The sequence below is a fragment of the Orcinus orca genome, chromosome 5 (genome assembly GCF_937001465.1).
Source record: "Orcinus orca chromosome 5, mOrcOrc1.1, whole genome shotgun sequence".
NCBI lineage: Eukaryota > Metazoa > Chordata > Mammalia > Artiodactyla > Delphinidae > Orcinus > Orcinus orca.
Window position 1 is genome coordinate 144,091,164 of NC_064563.1, and position 21,255 is coordinate 144,112,418.

Genomic DNA, 21,255 nt, shown 5'->3' on the forward strand with positions numbered 1-21,255 from the left:
CTGTGTGATGCCTTGGAAGGTTCCCAGAAGGAATGAGCCCCAGTTGCCCACAGCAGCAACTAGCTCATTAAAGCAACTTTTACTTATTTTTCCCCTCCTTTCCTAATCTCATTTCCCTTCATTCTTTCACTCTGGGATCCAGGAATTACATCTCAAATAAGTGATCTACAGCCAGTCCTATACCTCACACTCTGCTTTCAGGGGGACTTAACCTGAGACAAGGCTAAAACTGGCTCTTATCTGGATTTATGAAACAGCTTCCTAACTAGTCTACCTGCTACCTACTGGCCCACTCGAATGCATTCTGCACACAGTGGCCTGAAAGATCCTTCTAAGAGAGAAATCACATGATGTGACTTCCCTGCTTAAAATCATCAGTGCCTTCGCATTGTCCCTTGACACAACTGAAACCCTTATGATATTTTGAAGGCTCTTTATGACTTGGGTCCTTGCACTCCAGCTTCATCTCTTGACATTTCCTCTTGTAAGCTTTGCTCCAGTCTATCTATTCTCCAGCTCCCCCTGGGTCTTCACATAGGCTTCTGTATTTCTTTGTTTAACAAATTATCAGTTAGTAGTATTTACATCTCAGCTCAAATTTCACTTAGTGTGGGACACCTTTTCTGATGCTGTGGACAAGACTGAGTGCCTCCACAGAATCCTGCGTTATCATGTCATAATCTTTACCACACGTTTGGTGTTGCTGGTTTAAATGCCCATCTCCCACAGCTGGCTGCACACCTGGGAGAACAAGAACCATGCCTTTCTTGCAGACCATCGCACCCCAGCACATGACACAGTGCTGGAACATAGAAAGTATTCTGCAAATATCTGTGGAATGGACAAATCAATAAATGGATATTATTGTTCCAGTTTTAAAGACTAGGAAACAGACCCTATCCAAAGTAGCATGGCTCAGTTAATAACTCAGATCAGAGTGACCTCAATGTACAAGGTCTTTGAGGAGTATGGGTCTAGAAGCACCATCTAACAGAAGAAAGCACAGAGCACTGCAGGAGGATTTTGGCCAACGAGATACAGAACTGGAGGTGGAAGGATGCAGAGCTGTCGGCACTGTCATGATTTTGGCCAAAACTTATGATAGGACCTAAAGACTGAAGACTCTGTATTGTCTCGGTTATAATTCCTCAAAGTTGCTGGTTTCCTTTTTTTTTTTTTTAAACTATATTTTGGTTTCCTTTTATTTGCAGAACACTTTATTTGTGGTGAACATATCCACCAATATAGTTCGCTTTCCAATAGAGAGACTTTTCCAGTGGGGATGAGGGTGATTAAAGAAATAGAAGGGATGGGTTCAACCAAATAATTATGTCACATCCCCAAAAGGCAATGCAGGCCACTGTTGCCATACATTTCTATGAATCATAATTGCATGCGCATGCAATACTCCTGTCCCCCTAAAAAGAGTCACATGAGATGTATATGTTCTAAAATACCCAAATCCTGTCATAGGACCCATGTAGCCTGACACTATCTGAAGTCTTGAAGGGATTCCTTTGAGAGAGTTGCCTGCTTCATGATGCTTAAGATGAGGGTTGTTTAAAATATGTGATCTTTGGCTTTGGTCTGTTTATTAAAGGGAAGAATTATTTTTGCTGTTTTTAAGAGAGGAATAGGACAGGTAAATAATAGGACAGGAATTTTTCAGTGTTAGGTGCAGTCCAGTGTTTTATGTTTGGAACTCATGGCCTCTAAGTAGCTATATATTTCCAAAGAATGGATGTAGGTTTCACTATCTGTCAACAGGGACAGAGATTCAGTTTTATTGAAGGTAAACCGGAAGCTACTTGGTGGTGGCAGCGGAAGATGGGGGTCCTGTGTAGATAAATATTGCCATTCTCTGCTGTATGGCATTTAGTCAAGATAGTAATTGATCAAAGTCTAGGTAAGAGTTAATTTATGACACTGGAAACTAACCTCCAGTGGCTTCCTGTCATACCCAGAATAGATAACCGCCCCCCACTTCTCTCCTACTGAACAGTGAGCACATTGGTCTCTTGCTGTACTTTGAACCCACAAAACCCACTCCTGACTCAGGGTCTTTGTACCTGTTTGTCTCTCTGCCTGTAACTCGCTTCCTACAGAGAGACCTGTGACTCACTCCCTCACTTTGGTCAAGTCTCTTTTCAAAAATCTCTTCAGAAAGGCTTACCCTGTGCATCTGAAAATTCCATTCCCTTATCACTGTCAATCCTCCTACCAAGCTTTACTTTTCATACCACAGGTAGACACCTGACATCATTTGTGTGTTCATTGCCTCTCTCCTGCTCTGAAAAATGTAAGTTTTTTTTTTAACTTTTTACTTTATATTGGAGTATAGTTGATTAACACTGTTGTGTTAGTTTCACGTGTACAGCAAAGTGATTCAGTTATACATACACATATGTATCTACTGGTTTTCAAATTCTTTTCCCATTTAGGTTGTTACTAAGTTTTATGGGGCAGGGACTTGCTCTCTGTGTGTTGATCACCATGGTACCCCCAGCACTCACAGCATCTATTATAAAATAGGTGCTTGACAAGTATTTGTTGGAAAAATGAATGGATGAATGAAGCAAAATGATAGCATGACTATAGTATCATAAATTGGGTCCACAAACAGCAACTAGATAGTGGCCTTGTATAAGTTTTCTTTTTCCTGCCAAATAAAGGTCAAGTAAGGGCTTTTTAGATAATGTGTTTGTTTCACTGTGTGCCAGCTCACCATTAAAAGCCAGAAACAACAGACCCGTCATAAGATATAAAGAAGTGTAAGAAAACTGACCTTTGGAATCGCAGATAGGAAATCACAGTGCTGGTAGCTTTCCTCGCAGCAGTGCTGAGCCAATAATAGAACCAAAGGGCAGGCGTGTTTTGCCATTAAGTTCAGTCCTTTCCCTCAAAATGGCTTCATCTATGCCAAGGTCACCCAACTGAGTGTGACATTAGGGTGATCATCCTTCCACAGCCAGTGTAAGTCATGAGGCACGTGCATAAGTGCCAAGGGTTTTTTCTTCTAACTTCTTATGATAACAGCGAATTTATTTTAAATTAAGTCTTCATAAATCTTCCCAGTGACCCAAACTATAAAAATGTGCTTCGCTTTACAATGGCCCAAAGTCATATGACTCTGGTGTAAGGAATAACCAGGAACTGGGTTCCCAAATTCCATTTCAATCCTACCCTTTTATCCTATACCTCAGCCTTAACGTCTCAGGTATCACCTCTACCTTCCACACACAATTTATCCCCGACTGCTTCAGCTTCTGCAAAAATATATTTCACTATTACCTTTTTGACTGTATTCCCTAGGCCACCATTCTAATTAATTGCCTGATACTTGGGATTACCCCCAGCCTCTTCTATGTAATGTGTCCTCAATCATGTACCAAAGTTATGCAGATGTGAGTGGAAGGAAGGGAGAAACAGAAGAAGAGCCAGAAAGGGAGTTACCACCTGCTGGCTTATTATGTGCCAGGTGCAGTGATAAATGCATTCTTTTTTTTAACCCTCAGAAAACCTCTAGCAACTATTCTCCCATTTTAGGAATAAGAAAATTGGGGTAAAAATAGCTTAAGGAATTTACTCAAGATCACACAGCTAATAGGTGTCCAAATTGTGATAGGGATGGAAGGAGAAAGAGAGGCGAGGGAAGCAGGGATGGGGTCTGGGGGGTCAGTTGACAGGCCAAGTGGTCTTCCCTGGGTTCCCTTATCTGTAGAGACACAGCCCACTGACTGCTACCAGACTGGTCTCCCACCCCCAAAGGCAATCAGTTCCAGGACTTCTGAGGTTCCCCATCACTTCCTACATCAATCATGTATTTGTTCAAGGCAACAAGCAGGCAGGCTAACTATGATAATGGCACAACAGCAGCTCTGCTTACAATAGCCAGGACATGGAGGCAACCTAAGTGTCCATCACATATGAATGGATAAAGAAGATGTGGCACATATATACAGTGGAATATTACTCAGCCATAAAAAGAAACGAAATTGAGTTATTTGTAGTGAGGTGGATGGACCTAGAGTCTGTCATACAGAGTGAAGTAAGTCAGAAAGAGAAAAACAAATACCGTATGCTAACACATATATACAGAATCTAAGAAAGAAAAAATGTCATGAAGAACCTAGGGGTAGGATGGGAATAAAGACACAGACCTACTAGAGAATGGACTTGAGGATATGGGGAGGGGGAAGGGTAAGCTGTGACAAAGTGAGAGAGTGGCATGCACATATATACACTACCAAATGTAAAATAGATAGCTAGTGGGAAGCAGCCGCGTAGCACAGGGAGATCAGCTCGGTGCTTTGTGACCAGCTAGAGGGGTGGGATAGGGAGGGTGGGAGGGAGGGAGATGCAAGAGGGAAGAGATATGGGAACATATGTATATGTATAACTGATTCATTTTGTTGTAAAGCAGAAACTAACACACCATTGTAAAGCAATTATACTCCAATAAAGATGTTAAAAATAAATAAATAAATAAATAATGGCACAGCCTCTGTGTCTTAACTGGTGCTGTTTATCCCTCACTGACCTCAGAAAACATGTCTGAATGCCTCTGTCCTCCTTCTACTCATTCATTAAATGAAGAGAAACTGGAGAGCCCTGCTACTATCTGGGTGCTAAGGACATAGCAATTGTTACCTGATTCAATTCTCTCAGCAATTCCAAGAGCTAAGTCTCATTATTTCCATTTTACAGATGAGGAAACTGAGACTCAGAGAAACTCAATCATGTTTCCAAAGTCACATAGAAAATGAACAAGCAAAAATGTGGACCTTGGTTTACTTACTGAAAGTTCCAGTGTTGTTGCTGTATTTTTTTTAATTAATTTATTTAATTTATTTACTTGTGGTTGTGTTGGGTCTTCATTGCTGCCTGCAGGCTTCTCATTGCGGTGGCTTCTCTTGCCATGGAGCACGGGCTCTAAGTGCGTGGGCTCAGTAGTTGTGGCACACAGGTTTAGTTGCTCCACGGCATGTGGGATCTTCTCGGACCAGGGATTGAACCCGTGTCCCCTGCACTGGCAGACAGATTCTCAACAACTGTGCCACCAGGGAAGCCCTGTTGCTATATTTTTTATTTTCTTTCTAGACCTTACTTATACATCAAGGCTGATGGCACTCACTCCTTCCATGAAGTCTATCAAACGGCACTGACCTCTCCCTTATCAGAGGTCGTTTTGCTCTTGTCATTAGCAGTCTGTCATTTGGAGGCTTTCCAACCACCCCTCACTGAGACAAGGCAACTTCAAGGTCTCTGAACTCCTTATGCTATTTCTACTTTTCCCAAGCTACATCTCAGGCTGAAAACTTTAAAACCCCTAAGAGGAAAACATTCTCTAATTTGAGTTAAAGATTTAAATAAAAATCCATATAATTATTCTCTAACATGGCTTGCTATTTTTATGTGGGTTTTGTTTCTCCAACTATATCTTCGCATATTTTTCATGAATCAAAGGACAGATTATGTTCCAAAGTTAGTGAGTCTACAGTGTGCAGTATGGAACACTCTTCATTCCAAATGGCAATAATAAATAAGATGCTTCATTTTACCAAAAAAGATCTATTTAGCTTATCCAGAATGTGATCTAGCTGAAGTGGTGATAAAATTCCACCTCTTAACCATTCGAACTAAAATTTGAAATTCTGAGAGCAGCTGCCTGATCTCTAGCTATACAAGAAGAGAGGCTGTCACCCACGGCAGGCATTAGTCATGCAGGGAGAAAGTGCCCTGCTCCAATCATTGTGTACTAAGGGCAAAGGGGAAACAGATGAGTTGGTGAAATGTTCTACATCTGGAGCGACTCCCCAACCCAACATCCAGCACAGTCCTTGGCCAGAATTCTTGCATGTCTGTCCTCAAGGCTTCTCAAATATTGCCCTCACACATTTCCCTCACACAACTGGCCATTAAATCCTGCCAAGCATCTTCTGTTTTGCCCATCCTATGACCACCTTAGCTCCAGCCATCATCACTTCTCATGGGGACTACAAAGACCTCCCCTTCAGGCGTCCTACCTAGACTCATTTTATTCCAATGCGTGACTCGTCCTGCCATGAACCATATGATTTTTCTGCTTTAAAACTCTGCATAAATTTCCACGGCCTCCAGACCTCTTTCATAGGACAGAAAGCCTTCAAGATGTGGACCAGACTTAGCTCTCAAGTCTCACTCTTCTTCATTTTGCCATTTTGCACGCCATTCCCCCAGACACAGATGTATCTGCCCTGTCAAGCCCTCCTGCCATTGCAAGTAACAGACCGTCTTCCAGGAACACGATGTCTTCCTTCCTCTCCTCTTAACTACTTGCTATATTTTCCAATCCTTCAGGATTTCTCCCGCCCTTCTGGAATCTGCCTCATTCCCACTGGAGCAGGAGTTCTCAATGGGAGGAAATGAGCTTTCATCATCCCAGTGACTCTACCCCAAGGACTGGCAGTTAGGAGTACGTGCTAAGTCCTTTGTTGCTTCATGATGCAATAAGGGAAAGATGAAGCAATGAAGGACAGAGCAAATGCAGTCATTTGGGAGTGGGTGTAAAAGTTTATATCTAACCATTGATATTTGGAAGACATAAAGCTTAGTGATTTTTTTGTTTTCTTTTGCAGACAAGTAAGACACAAGAAAATACTGAACTCATGGGACTGTTAAGTTTTTGAAAAAAGCAAGTAAAATAATGATTGCTACAGACAAGGACTTTAAAATAGAGGAAGCTTCATTAGAGAGTTAAGGTTATCTTGTAACCCTTATCTAATTAATTCATTTTAGCCATTGTCATTCCAACTGTAATTAAAAGAAGAGTAGGCCCAGAGAAAGCTGCCTTGACTTTATTAAGGTTTATTTAAAGGTGATTATTTTCTGAAATCAGCATGATGATCTATTATGGTATCTATGCAACATGAGCTCAAGAATTGGCCCAGGTTTAAATTTTAATTCAATGAATCATAAACCCATCTCCATTGTAGCATGGGCTAAGGAAAGTTGTGTACCTTATATATTCCATTAAATAGAATTAACAAAGAGACATGTTTACTAAAAGTCATGTTGAAGTTAGAATATTTTCTGTATGTGTTATAAAATATGATACAGCCCGTGAGGAAGGAGTGCAAATAAGAGCCTTTAACTTTAAATCATTGAGCCTTAATGCCAGAAGGGAAACTACTCTTTATTGAGGCCAGCCACTAACCTGTGACACCTATTTCATGCAATGTCTTTCAAAATATCATTCGGCTTTTGATAAATGATGTCTCCTCCATTGTCAGGAAAGTTAATATTTTGTGAAGGAGATTATTTCATTTTTGAAGAATTTTGAATATTAGAAAATTTACAAGGTTTTAAATGTACAGTTTGATAGATTATGCAAAAATCTGTAAAATCGACACCCTATGATGTGCTATGGCATGGTTCTTTCTTTGTGCTTATTTTACTTGAGCTTCATTAATCATTTTGACCAGTAGATTTATATTTTTCACCACATTTGACGATTTTCAAGTCATTACTATTCAGATCTATGCTTTTCCTGCCCTTCTTTCTGAGGCTCTAACTATATTTATATTGGACTCCTTGACATAACTTCAAGCTCACTGAGGCATTGTTTGCCATTTTCAGTCTTTTATCTCTCTAAAAAATTTGGATATTTTTCTCATGCCCTCTTTTCAAGTTCAGTTATCCTTTGTTCTGCAGTATCCAAGATCCCACTTAATATATCTAGTTAATTTCTCATTTCAGATATTGTGCTTTTCAGATCTAGAATTTCCTTTTGGTTCTTTTTAAAAAATGTTTTATACTTCTCTTCTTGCATTCCCTATGTATTCACTCATTGCACACATCTTTTCATTTGAATTTTTGAAAATGCTTATTATAGCTACTTTAAAACCCTGTCTGCTAATTCTAACATCTGTATGCCCATTAGGCTGTTTCTTTTCTTTTCTTTTTTTTCCTTTTATTTATGGCTCACATTTTCCTATTTCTTCTCATAGCCAGTAATTATGTGCAAGGCATTGCAGATATGCTATGATATTGAGAGTCTGGATTTTGTTGTCTTCCTTTTAAGAACACTGAATGTTATTCTTGCAAACAGTCGACTTACCAGTGAAGAAATTTAATCCTGTCAAGGCTACCTGTAGGCTTTTTATTAGGGCTGGTCTAGAGTAGCCCTTATCCCAGGGCTAGACTAGGCCTCTCTTAGTGTGTGGCCTCTTCTGAGATTTTAACTGAATTCCCTGTGTGTTCTCTACTCTGGCTAATCAGAACTCCAATGTTTCTCAGGACTGTGTGACTGCTGGAAGCTTTATTCATCTCACATACTCCTGGAAGTTGTTCTCTGCTAGATTTCATAGGGTCTCGCCCTATGCATGTGAAGTGTAGTATTAAGCTAAAGACCCAAAGGGAGCCCTATACAGATTTTTAGAAATCTTTCTTTGAACAGCTCCCCACTCTCTAGTACTCTGACCTGCAATATCCAGCACCTCAATGGTTCTAATGGTTCTTTGTTTTTCTTCACCATAAAAATCACCATTATCTATTTGGGTTCTGCATCCGTCTATCATGGTTTGGAAAGTGTACCAAGAAAAAATATGGGGTGAATTCGGGGCTTAACTCATATATTTCTCTCCTCTCTAGGACCACAGCCCTGTGCTGCCTGTTTTGTATTTGGAAAATGGTTACTTTATAAAGTTTTGTCCAGTTTTATAATTGTTGATGGTAGGAGGATAAATCCACTGCATGTTACTCTCTGATGACCCCATTTGATGAATTTTATATTTATCTTTTAAGTTACTTGACTCAAAATCTGTCTCACTGAAATTTCCAACCATTTCTGTTGGTTCTACTTTCTGGAGCCCCACCAAGATTATTATTACACTAGTTTGTACACATTCCACAGGTTCAAAGAACCCAATTAACTAAGTCAAGAACTTGGATCCTGTAATTATCTCTTTATCCTGCCACATACGTTTTTCCTCTCTATTGGCTCATTCCCATCAGCATGTAAGCTTCCCTTGTCCCATGTCCACCTCGCCTCCTGTCACACCAACATTCCTGAAAATACAAAAATAGTTGTATTTTCCTGAGTTCCCACACATTCATCTCCCTTTCTTTGTTCAAGCCCCACTAATCAGGGATTCACTGCAGCCACGCCACTCTACAAGGTAACAAACAATATCCATCTTCCTAAAACCCAATGAGCAATTGTTGGTTCTCCTCTTTTTCTACTTTCAGTGGGATTTGATATACTTTATCACCTATCTTTCTTGATTATTTCCTATTTTGCTTTCAGGACCCCACAGTCCACTGGATTTCCTCCTATTTCACTGACTGCTCCTTCTTCCTGTCTCCTTTGCTGATTCCTCCTCTTATTCTAGAACCTTAAATTTTGGAATGCCTTGGGTCTAGGCCTTCTTGTTTCTCCCACATCATTCTTTCCCTTGTGACAACTGCTATGCCTTGTATCTTCTCCACTTCTGTAGAAGACACTTTCATTTACCTTATTAGGCAAAATATGTGCTTCATTTAACAATTCCTCTTTCTCTCTCTTTGCAACATTCACTATACATACATGCTTTGTTTGATTCGTCTCCAAAACATATTGCAAATTTGTCTGCTTCTCATTACCTTGACTGTGACCACCTTGCCTCAAGGCACTTTTTATCTTGCCTCGACTTCTGAAATAGCTTCTTACCTACTTGCTTTCTGGACCAATCCATTCTTTCCACAGCTGCTAGTGTTATGATTAAAAACATAAATCAGGCCATGCCACTAGCCTAGTTAAAGTCACCAATGGCCCCTCTTTGCATTTAGATAAAAAACTCCAGACTTCTAAAGTAGCTGCATATTCAAATTACCCAGGGTGCTTGGACTTAAACTTGGCTGCATATTAGAATCAACTCAGGGATTTTACAAATTCCTGGTGCCTGGGTCCCATGTCCAATGATGGTTATTTAATTGGACTTCAACCTGGACATCAGGAATTTTTTAAAGCTCCCCACATAATTTTAATGTGTGACACAATTCAAGAACCACTAACAGGTGATTTTGAATTGAAAAAAAAAAAAAAAAAAGGATAATGCCCCAGAGATCTGGGAGATGGATATACTCCCAGAGATAATGATTTAGTTGGGCTTAGTTAGGACCAGAAAATGGTCATCAGTGTTTTCTTAAATCTCCCAGGAGATTTTATGGTGAAGCCTGGATTGTGAACCACTGCCCCCGCACATTACCTTGTCTTTGACTATTTCTCCAGCTACTGACCTGCTTGTGAAGCACATTTCCTTTCTCGGGGCTATATCACCTAACTAGTGACTTCATGTTAATTTCACAGAACCTTATTTAACATATTTAAAAAACAACCACACGGAGATACTAATCAGATTGTGATCCACTACATTATCCTGATTGGCTAGGCTCAATTCCAGGTCATCTGACCTTTGCCTTGGTCAAAAAAGTCTGGTTGCATTTCCTGTGAAGGCAAGTGGTTCACAGAACACTCATGTACATTTTTATGTAGCATTTCTGTTCTCTGACCTGGATCCTTCAGAGCAGATTATATCGGAGACAGGCTAATGTACTCACGGCTTTGCCCTTCACAAATGATAGTAAGAGTCAGTTCTCCTTATAAGAAAACACTTGGGAAGCAGTACTAGATTGGCTCCCATTTTTATACATCTTCAAAAATGGGAAGAAACATTTCATGTATCCCAAATTTATTAGCATAAGGCCATTTGTACCTTTGTTTTGTATCTAACTGAAGGTAGATTTTCGTACTCACTCAGGGAAAATCTTTTTCACAGATACAAAGTTGGTGCCTTCATATGAATTCTAAGTATGCTCCACTTTATTTTGTTGGCAAGTAGACAGAATGAGCATTACTCTCAACAAGAAAGGAAGGAGAGGGGTCATGTGAACAAGTTGTAAGGACTGAGGAAGGACATGGGAACCTATTGCTCAAGAAAGAGTCTGCTTACATCTATTGACTGTCTTGCAGGTAATGGAAATCATCCCCTCCTGACAACTACAGTGAGAGTCCTGTGTTCAAGGACTTTAAAATGCAAACAATCAACATTAATATAAATCTTTAATTTCATCCAGTTACTTTTGCAATGTGGATGAACATTCTACTGGTAGATGAACACCTACAAACTCTAGGAGAACCATAAAATCACAGAACATCCATGCTCAACAGACACTGGAGAACACTAGCTCCTCATTTTGAAGATGGCAAGTGTGAACCTTGATGGGAATTTGCTGACTTGCAAAGAGATTTGAAATAAGACTGTTGCTTACATTTTAGGTGCATTGAGAGCCCTGGCAAAGTTTTCTACAAGTTAAACCATCTTATTTTAGTTTTTTTCATAAATATTGTCACACTTTGCTTAATTTAGTAAATGTTTCAATACCCTTCCAAGATAGACATTTAATGCTCAACAGAAGGGAGGAACAAAGAAAACCACATTTCTAAAACTAAAATAAAAAAATATAAAAAGCTACTATTTTTTGACTTCAGAAAAACTGTGACATATGGCTTTGGCAAATATTTTTAAAAGCCATCAATCTAGATGATAATATAAAAAGTGCTATATAAAATAAATACAACACAGCATGAGCTCATGGATTTTGGGCCTCACAAGTCACTGGGTTCATGCAGGGAAGCCTTATTTCAAGAATTAAATCCCATGGTCGCCACATCTCATTCACACATTTCTTCTCTGCTAATTTTCTGAAACTTCACATTTTAGGTAAATACACCTTGGCTTGGAGTTTAGGGGAGTTCATAGTTGGCTTCTACAGCTGTGTGTGTGTGTGTGTGTGTGTGTGTGTGTGTGTGTGTGTGTGTGTGTTTGAACGGGATGACAGGGAATTCTTATGAATTCTGGTTATTTTCATAACATTTCAAGGAAACACCATTGGTGAGTGCTGTTGAATCTGACTGCATAGGTGCCATGCATCCTAAGTGTCTCCTCACCTCTCACAATTAGTTGGCTTTGGTGCTCCACAGCTGCTGCCTCATTGCGGGCTATGCAGGTGTAATTCCCATTGTGCATCAGGGAGAGGTTGGAAATCCTTAAGGAGCTCGTGAAGTCAATGTTGTCAATGGTCACCCCGAGGCTCGCTGGGATTGGCCGGCCGTCCTTCTGCCAGGTGATGGTGATGGGTAGGTCCCCTGAGACCACAACACACGGGATGAAGACCCGCTGTCCAATGGAGAATCTTGGAAACTCAAAAGGTTGGATAAAAGGTGGAACTGAAAGAAAAGAAAAGAAAAAGTAAGAGAGGAAAGATGATAATGAACTGTGTAAATACGCTATATTTTTTTCTTTAACCCTTTTGCATGACATTGAAAGAGTAATACAAATCACTGCTATAGCATAAAAGTATATGAACTGGTAGAAGATTTGAAATTGTGCTCTTTTGTTATTTGAATTTTCTCATTGTTCTAAATGAAAAGCATGGCTTGATTTGTACTTCAGCAAATATGCTTCATCACATTTATTTTGATAAATTTTTTTAAAATTCAATAATCATTTTTAAAGGAAACATTTCAGATTCTGCACTTTTCAGTGTAAATACTATGAAAGAGGGACCTGGGTTTGATTTTCTCTTGGAAGCTTTTAAAAATAATGTGTACAAGAGATTTCTTTCCTGCTTTGCTAATATTAGGAGTACAATTACTGTTCCCTCTTCAATCCATTCCACATCTTGTTAATACTTTAACCCTATTGAAGAAGCAGAGATTCCAGTTTAATTGTTAACATTTTTTAATACCTAACATCCAACTAATAGCAAATGTTAATTTAAAAGATTTGTGTTAGGATAATTGCATCATTACTCTGCACCCCTCAATTTTACACATTCCTTGTGCACGACCTTAAGTTATGAACTGGTCTGTGGCCAGTTTTCTGAGTTGTGGAGTTGTGTTGCTACTGAAGATAAGGTTATATAGTCTTCATCTTGGCCAGCCTTGGACACAGCGAAGCTCAGTCTGGAATGTTCTTTTTGATTTAATTTCCCTAATAAATTCTTATTCATCCTTCTTATTCCCTAATAAATTCTTGTTCATCCTTCTTACTAGTCATGGGCTAGTTATCAATATCCTCTTCTTATCAGCCTTTTGGGGTAGTTATTCATAGATTATTAAGATTATTAAGCCAATAATAACCTAATATAAACCAGTTATTATATTAGGTGATTTTACAAAATGAAGTTATTAAACAGCAGGATGTCTGCAAAGTTTATTCTTTAAATCAGTCGTAGTCTCCTTTCAATTATCAACTCAGGGGAGACAAAAGGGATGCAGCTGAGAAACATCTGAACGGAAACCACTCATGCATTCATTCATTCACTCAAGAAGTGCTTACTGAGCACCTGGTACGTGCTCAATACTGCACTGTGTGTGCTGGTCAGACAGCAATGAACATGATATACCATCTGTACCCAGTGGAGCTTTCATGCGTAGTCATAGGCAGTGGATGTCAACAAAGTATAGCAGTGGTTTTTCTGTAAGTTAATATTATTATTACTACTCCTGTACACTTTCAAAAGAAGGTGGAAGTTAGAATTGCAAGTTAGTCATTAGCAAAGTTGCAAATTAGTCAGAGTTAGTAAGCAGGTGACTCATGTTAGGTTTTATGAGAGAAACAAACAAGCAAGCAAGGAAACAGATAGCTGAAAGTACAGACAAGCATATTCAATGTCAAAACTGCTGTGGATCCTCAGTGTAAAGTTAGAACTTTGGGTCTGCAACAAGTCGATCTGACGCTAAGAGAAAAAGATCTCAGGATGAGGTTCTACCTGGTGCTTATAACCAATGAGTTAGTGATATTTTAGAAATGTGGATAGTATGAATTTTGTTTCTGCTTTCTTTTTAAATTCTGATCACTCTGTAGCTAATTCTTGCCTCTGTTCTTGAAAAGGAGAGCCCTTTCTCTATCCTGTAACTTTTTTCTGCTATAAGAAGACATTCTTATGCTTAATAAATATTGACAGCCTACACCCTGCATAGATCAAGTTGGATTACACTGTGTTTGTTCACAGTTGTTTGTCATTAGGCAGGGAAAGTGCCAAGTTGTAGCAAAAGTGCTTGTATTTCTCTAAATCTTGCCCCAAGTGTTACGAATGTTTACTCCATATTAAGTATTAACACTTAATAAGTTGACATTTTAAAAATAAAAAGTAACTATGTTTCTTCTTCTTTGGTTTACTTACACACAGAAACCTAATTTTGAGTCTACTCAGACCAGCCTAAGCACCCGTTGTTGGCTTGGTGCTTTTTATCTGAACTGCAGATCATTTTTCTAAGATAAGAAATTTGGAGCCAGACTACCTGGGTTTAAGTTCAGCTGTGCTACTAACTAAAGTCGTGAGCACCCCTACGTGCCTCAGTTTCCTTATTTGTAAAACGAGGGGGGCTGCTGTGAGCAGTGAATGAGCACAGGGGTCACAGACTTTCACATGCACCTGAATTGGTTTCTTAGCACTGATTCTATTTCATAAGCCTTTAATATGAGGAAAAAAACAGAATGGTTAAACGAAACATTAGTGGGCAAGGGAAAGGACTCCATTTCCCTTATTAGTTACAATACGGACAAGAAATATATAAGGACTTACTTTCTAAGCCCCAAATCAAGAATGAAAAATAAGGGCTTCCCTCGTGGGTCAGTGGTTAGCAATCCGCCTGCCAATGCAGGGGACACGGGTTGGAGCCCTGGTCCGGGAAGATCCCACATGCCACGGAGCAACTAAGCCCGTGTGCCACAACTGCTGAGCCTGTGCTCTAGAGCCCGCGAGCCACAACTACTGAGCCCACGAGCCACAACTACTGAAGCCTGTGCGCCTAGAGCCCGTGCTCCACAACAAGAGAAGCCACCACAATGAGAAGCCCGTGCACCGCAAGGAAGAGCAGCCCCTACTCGCTGCAACTAGAGAAAAGCCCACGAGCAGCAACGAAGACCCATTACAGCCAAAAATAAATAAATTAAAAAAAAAAGAAAGAAAGATAAGATGTAGCACCTCTGACCTATCTATTTAATAAGAAAACAATATGGGCTGTAGGCCGTTAATAATTATTAAATACAAGAGTGTCTTTTTATAGCAGAAGAAAGTTATAGGACAGAGAAAGGGCATATGCATATTATTTCTGAAGAACAGAGGCAAGAAGTAGCTACAGGTGAATCAATTTCTAAAAATTCATGCTTTCCATAATTCTAAAATATATGTAATTCACTGGTTTATAGAACTGTAAGAAGTATAATTATAGTTAAAGAAGTAAATTTCAAAACGTTTAGGTATAAAGTGACACCGCTGGAAATGAAGATTCCAAACCAGTAAAAACAAACGTCAGAAAGTCCAGGCACTAACCCTCACTCACGTCACTCAAAGGATAATCCCTCTCTCTGAACATCGTATTTTAAACTTCTGCGGCACCCTTATTATCTCCTTTCTTGGTCTAAACCAGACGCTGAGAATTCAGACATATTGATGAGGGCTCAGTAAGAAGCCACAATTGGTAAGGTAAAGGTGGGGAGAAACAAAGCATAAACTATAAAGAGTAGATACAATGCAACACACACAGCACCTGGGGACATTTTTTGCTGGGGCACACTGTTCATAATAGCCAGCTTTTCTGCAATTAATACAATATCATAGTGCATAATTAAGAATCTGACTCATAAGTTATTGTTAATATATTACAGGGGAAAAAGATAATAGTTAAAATATTTTAAAAGGTATTTATAAACAGAAACTATCCAAGATAGTTAAAATAAAATTTTCATGATGAAAGGAAGAATTTAGTTAGAGGGAAAAGTCATCTTCCCAGAATAATGTCAAATCATGTTTGTAACTTCTTATTTTGCCTACCACATTACATTGGGATGCACTTTATTTTTTTAACACAAATTAAAAGACCTGTGTGTCATGTCACTTCTTACTACATGTGTTGCCTCCCTTGCTTCAGTCACGAAACACAAGTCTGCTGTACAAAATGCTTAAAAATATTTTAAGGGGTCCAGAATCTTATATTTTACATGTATAAGATATAAAATTAGAGGCAAAAAGTAAACCAAGTGATTCAAAAACTCTTGTAATGATTTTGGTGAAGCCAAATCACCTGTTTGAGGCACATTGCTTATTGTATCTGAGTCATTATGTCACCTTTTAAGGTAAATTCTCTGAATCTTACTGACAGTAAAACCTTGTAACAATACAGGAGCAGAAATTCTGAATGCGACCTGTGGCAGGTTTCCACGTAACCGTCCTTCATAAAGTATATAAATATCTGCTAAATGTCACTTCTTACCAGGCTTGTGTATTTTATTCTACATAATGCTGGGGGTTCCTTTCTCCGAGGCAGTGCAGAGCCCTTGAATACTGTCAAATGTTAGTTTAGATTCTTATTCTTTCTAAACCCTTAACAAGAACATTAAATGAAGCTAATACATTTCTGTGTCTTGTCCCTCAAAAATTAACTAACTGGATATTCTTTTTCACAGGGGACAAAACAAGTTTTACTTTCCCCCTCACCCAGAGTGGAGTATGACATACTGAAACAAACATAGTTGTGTGTCAGCCAGTCTTGAGTAGTTAGCAGTGTTATCTTGATCCAGTTATTTTTTAACTCTATGATTCCATTTCTTCATGTGTAACATGGTGACAGTGACACAATTCATGAGTGTCAGGAGAAGGCTTTATGTAACATGCCAGCCCCAGAGCCCAGGTGGTACCTAGAAGTAGCTCAGTTTAGCATCCTTCTACCTTTCCTCTTCTTAACTCTTTTTTTTTTCTTTTGTCCCAAGGCCCATAATTCACTGGGAAGATCAAACACATTGCATGCATGCTGAGACATATAAGGCTCTAGTTCCATTGCCATATAGAATTCCATCAATTCCAACATTTCGTCATTTCACGTCCACTGGTAATTTAACTCTGTGAGTCTCCATACAAAAGTCTCAGGTTGACAGCTTTTGGTATCAGGCTGCTCAGGGAGCCTGCCTCAGGCCAAAGTATTCTGAGTCAAGGCTGTGGTTATTTTCGTCATTCTAGCTCCTCTTCTCCATTCTGTTTAACAAGCCCTTTCTTCCCATCCTTTAAGACATTTTCTTTTTATAACATCTTACATGTTTCATAAAGTCTCCAAAAATTGCATCTCCTAATCCTGCCCATTGTGGGAATGCAAATCTCATGGCTGATCTCTGAGAGTTCAGTCCCAATTACACACCCATTTTAGAATCCGTATGCCCATCAGGGATGCCTAGAACCTGCATAGGCTCAGGGCTCTGTACTGTCCATCCAAATAGAAGCTGTGGCTCAAAAACCGTGAGGCTGGTGAACACGTGTGACTTGTGGGTCAAGCACATCGCTTAATGGACTGTCTACTCGTAGAATTGGTTCTTTGTCCAATTCTGCTACTTTACAGTATGCTTTAGAGTACAGAATTGTAGATTACGGCCCCATGTGATATAGTCCTCCATTCTGTTCACACAACACAATTAAAATCTTTCTCCATCCACCCCAAGAGCCTGTTGTTCAAGATTTTATAATAAAATATATGACACGTGAATATAGTGATCTATGTATGAGGCTGTTTCCTAAGTAGGGTGACCCAGGAAGCAGAAGATATATCGAGTTTATCTTTTTTACTTCCCACAACTAGTGGAATAAATGGTGCCTTGTACATCTTAACTGCATAATAGTTTTTGAAAATACCTTTTGAGAGGTGATGATGAACATGTGTCTACATTTTGCACATTAGACAATCCTGAAGTTATGAATACGAAGAGAGATACATCCAGGACATAACAATGAGGAGATGGTGAGATGGGAAGGACAAAGGTGAGGCTGCTATTCAGCCTGAGTAGTCTTGGGGCCCATGAAGTTTATGACGTGATTGAATGAGCAGACTAAGCAATTCCCAAGTGGTTGGGCACTACATCTAGAAACTGAGAGGCATGCATACTTCTATCTTGTTCTCAATCGTATCATCTAATAAATCACTAAATCCCTCAAGATTTCCTGGTCTAAATCTCTTTTGAATCAGGACCTTTCTATGCATTCCGACTTCCACTGCCAAGAGTCCTCTCTTATCTCTCACCTGTACCAAAATAATAATTATTTTATTCTCCCTGAAATGCATTTCCCACATATCCATCACCAAAGTGTTCTGAAATGCAAAACCCGCCTGAAAACCTCCAAGTGTTCCTAGAGTACAATTTCCAAGATCCTTTACCCTCTAAGATTGTCTAATATACCTACTTCTATACCTATCACTCTTTACTCTTTTTGCATTCATGTTCTCACAACGACAAGTATTTTCCGTGCACACATATTACATGCCACTTGTCCTAGGGGCCCAGGACTTCTAACTAGTGGACCCGCTGAGCCACCCCTCCCCCTGCTGTTAGGGCAAGCTGGGGAGATAAAGTCAAGACCTGGCCTTGCTTATTCAGGTACGGCCACCGGTGCCAGCTCTGAACCACTGCGTCAGCTTGTTCCCCTGAGCTGAGTGACTTCTGCCAGAGCTGCTTCTGGTTCACCACGAATTGGGCTGCCGGTCCTTGGCCTGTACCTGCTGAAGTGAGAAGGGCATGACCAGAGCCCTCCAGAGCTTCAGGAGGGTACAAAGCACAAGTAAGAAGGGCATTGCTGGGAGCTGGCAGGTGCTAAATAAACAGAGGCTTAAGCATGTGCACATAAATGTGGGCTTCTCTGCAAGCCCTTCTTGACCTTGCTCTCTAAGCTCCCTTGGGGTTGAATATGAACTGATATTAACTGACACCCAAACACTGACCCAGAAATAAAAGGCGGGAGTGAGCCAACAGGGTGCTCTCTGGCGCTGCTGCTGGGTGGGAAAGGCAGAGAAGGAGTGAGTCATTGTCTCTCCCGTGTGGTAGGACGGCATTCAGGGTCCACCTCTAAAAATTCCCTTAGGGAGCTGTATCCTGGGCATATTTTCAATAACCCAAGCCATATAAAACGTAAAAAATTAAATAGGTTTTCTTTAGCCAGAGATTGAAATGACCACACTTAAATTTCTGTGGCTGAGTTATTTAAGTAGGCGGTTTGGGTGCATTTAGGGAAATTCACTCCCGTGAATTATTTAAGCCGTGCTCAGGTAAGGAGAAGAATCCCTGTTTGGCTTAGAACTCTTTAAGACAGGTGTCATAGCAGCAACGTAAATTGGAGTTTCCGAGATTACTCAGCTCTGGCTACATTCTCAGTGATAAACATTCTCCTTCATGGACAGAAAACAATAGGGGAACCAATCATACATATTTACCCCAGTTTCAGAAAGTCCCAGGTTCAAGACACCTGCCGTGACTTGAAGGCCTGTTTACAAGTGAAACAAACAACACACAAAATCATATACACGAATTTCCCAATTCTTGCTCAAGGTGAGCATCTGCTTCCCATTGGTCCTGCTGTTGTTAGAACACCATCTTCTGCAGATATTACTGTGATAAAACACATCTTTTCTCAGGTTATGTTGCAGGTTTTACAGGGAGTGGAAACTATGTTGCTTTCTGGTATTATTTCCTAATGCATGTTATTTTGTCCATATAGAATATTGTCCTCATTTTATTCAACAAAGGGTCCAATACAGCCAATGAGGTGCTAGGTTTTTTTCAATTATTAGAATTGAATTACACAATGTTTGTGTGATCAATGTGATCAGAAATTATCTATATATCTCTCTGTATTACTATGAACTAGTAATGTATTCTCAGGAATAATAAATGTTGTCACCATCTCTGCTTGCTTATGGGTATTTATAAATCCTAGACGGATGGTTTATAAGAGTTTATAAGAGTTCATAGATCCCATAGCAAAGGGATAATGAGGGTAGGCGCCTCTTCCATTTGAAAAGCTCACACAAAGTAGGCAGGAGATTGAAAACCTTAAATAAAGAGTTCAGCGATTCAGAGGAAGACTCTGTGCCCCTCACTGTTCCTCAGTGCCCTGGCCTGGCTCCCTCCCGCTATTTCCCTGACGGTCTCACCTACAGCCTCCCTGCCAGTTGTGAGCGCGATGCAGTGGTTTGCCTCATCAACATCTTCATCCAAAACTCCTCAAGCTTCCTGCCTACTTGTTCAGTTGTCCGCTAAGACCTCCATCTGGATGGCCCAGAAGCATCTCTAATCCCAAACCAAACGTGTCGTGTTTCCCCTTAATCTAAGCCTCTCATTCAGTTCTCTAGCAAAATCTCCCAGCTGCAAGAAGCTCAGAATAATAAGTTATTACATTAATGTTATTTATAATATAACATAGTATGATATGATACGATACGATTTCGTATAATATTCCTAGCTGTACATTTCTCTTTATCTCCAACCCCTCACACTGGCTGTGATGTCTTGTCTACTCCACCTCTCAGTACCTCTTGCATCTGGCTCTTTTTTTCCCCAAGCATTCTTCCATCATCTTTATTATTTTTAATAGATCTTTATTGGAGTATAATTGCTTCACAATACTGTGTTAGTTTCTGTTGTACAACAAAGTGAATCAGCCATATGCATACCTCCCACCATCTTGTATTAAAACTTTTCAACTGTGTCCTAATTGGTCTTCCCATTTGTTTTCTTTCTGAAGTATACTCCACCTCATAGACCTCAATCAGATTAGTTTTTCTAAAACACTTTGTATCTCCCTCTGCTTCTATCACTTTGCTGCCTTTAAGATGGTACAGGAGGCACAGAACGCTACAAGATCTGATACTGTCTCTGTGCCGACTCACACCATTTGCCTACAGTAAGTGTCCTTTGGTTCAGCCACATTGACTCTGAATGTCAAGGGCTGCACCCTGTCCCTCTTTCTGTCCCCCGCCCCAGCAGTGTCCATTCTCACCCCTACCAGCTTAAAGTGTGAAAACTCAACTCAGCTGTTACTTGCTTTGGAGATTTTTTCAGGCTGTAAATCCCTTTGAGACTCAACTCCGTTTCTCTTGGAAACCTTTTTTTTGACTCCAGAGTTTATGCCCAGAACTAGCTAGATGTCCATCTTCCCTACTTCCAAAACGCCTCCCATATATTTCTTTGATGGCATTGTGCTGAAATCAGTGACTTTCTTACTTGCCTGCCCAGTCTTCTCCCATCGCTAGTTGAAATGATTTTTTTCTCACCCGGTGCCACTTCCCTCAAGACTTGCTACCTCCTGTCATGTATTATAGTTATTTGTCTATAGGTCCTTCCACTGACCCCAACCCTGTGTTGGCGGTGACCATCCTATTATTATTTGATCTCATTAACAGTAGATGCACCG

The 21,255-nt window shown here is 39.9% G+C and overlaps 1 protein-coding gene across 1 annotated transcript in view; it reads right to left on the reverse strand.

Moving 5' to 3' along the window:
* DSCAM (DS cell adhesion molecule) overlaps positions 1-21,255 on the reverse strand; it is a 753,301-nt gene that overhangs the window by 280,537 nt on the left and 451,509 nt on the right. Inside the window, exon 9 of the mRNA XM_049709686.1 lies at positions 11,969-12,247. Within this exon, the coding sequence (XP_049565643.1) occupies positions 11,969-12,247 (279 nt within the window). The remainder of the gene's footprint in view (positions 1-11,968; positions 12,248-21,255) is intronic.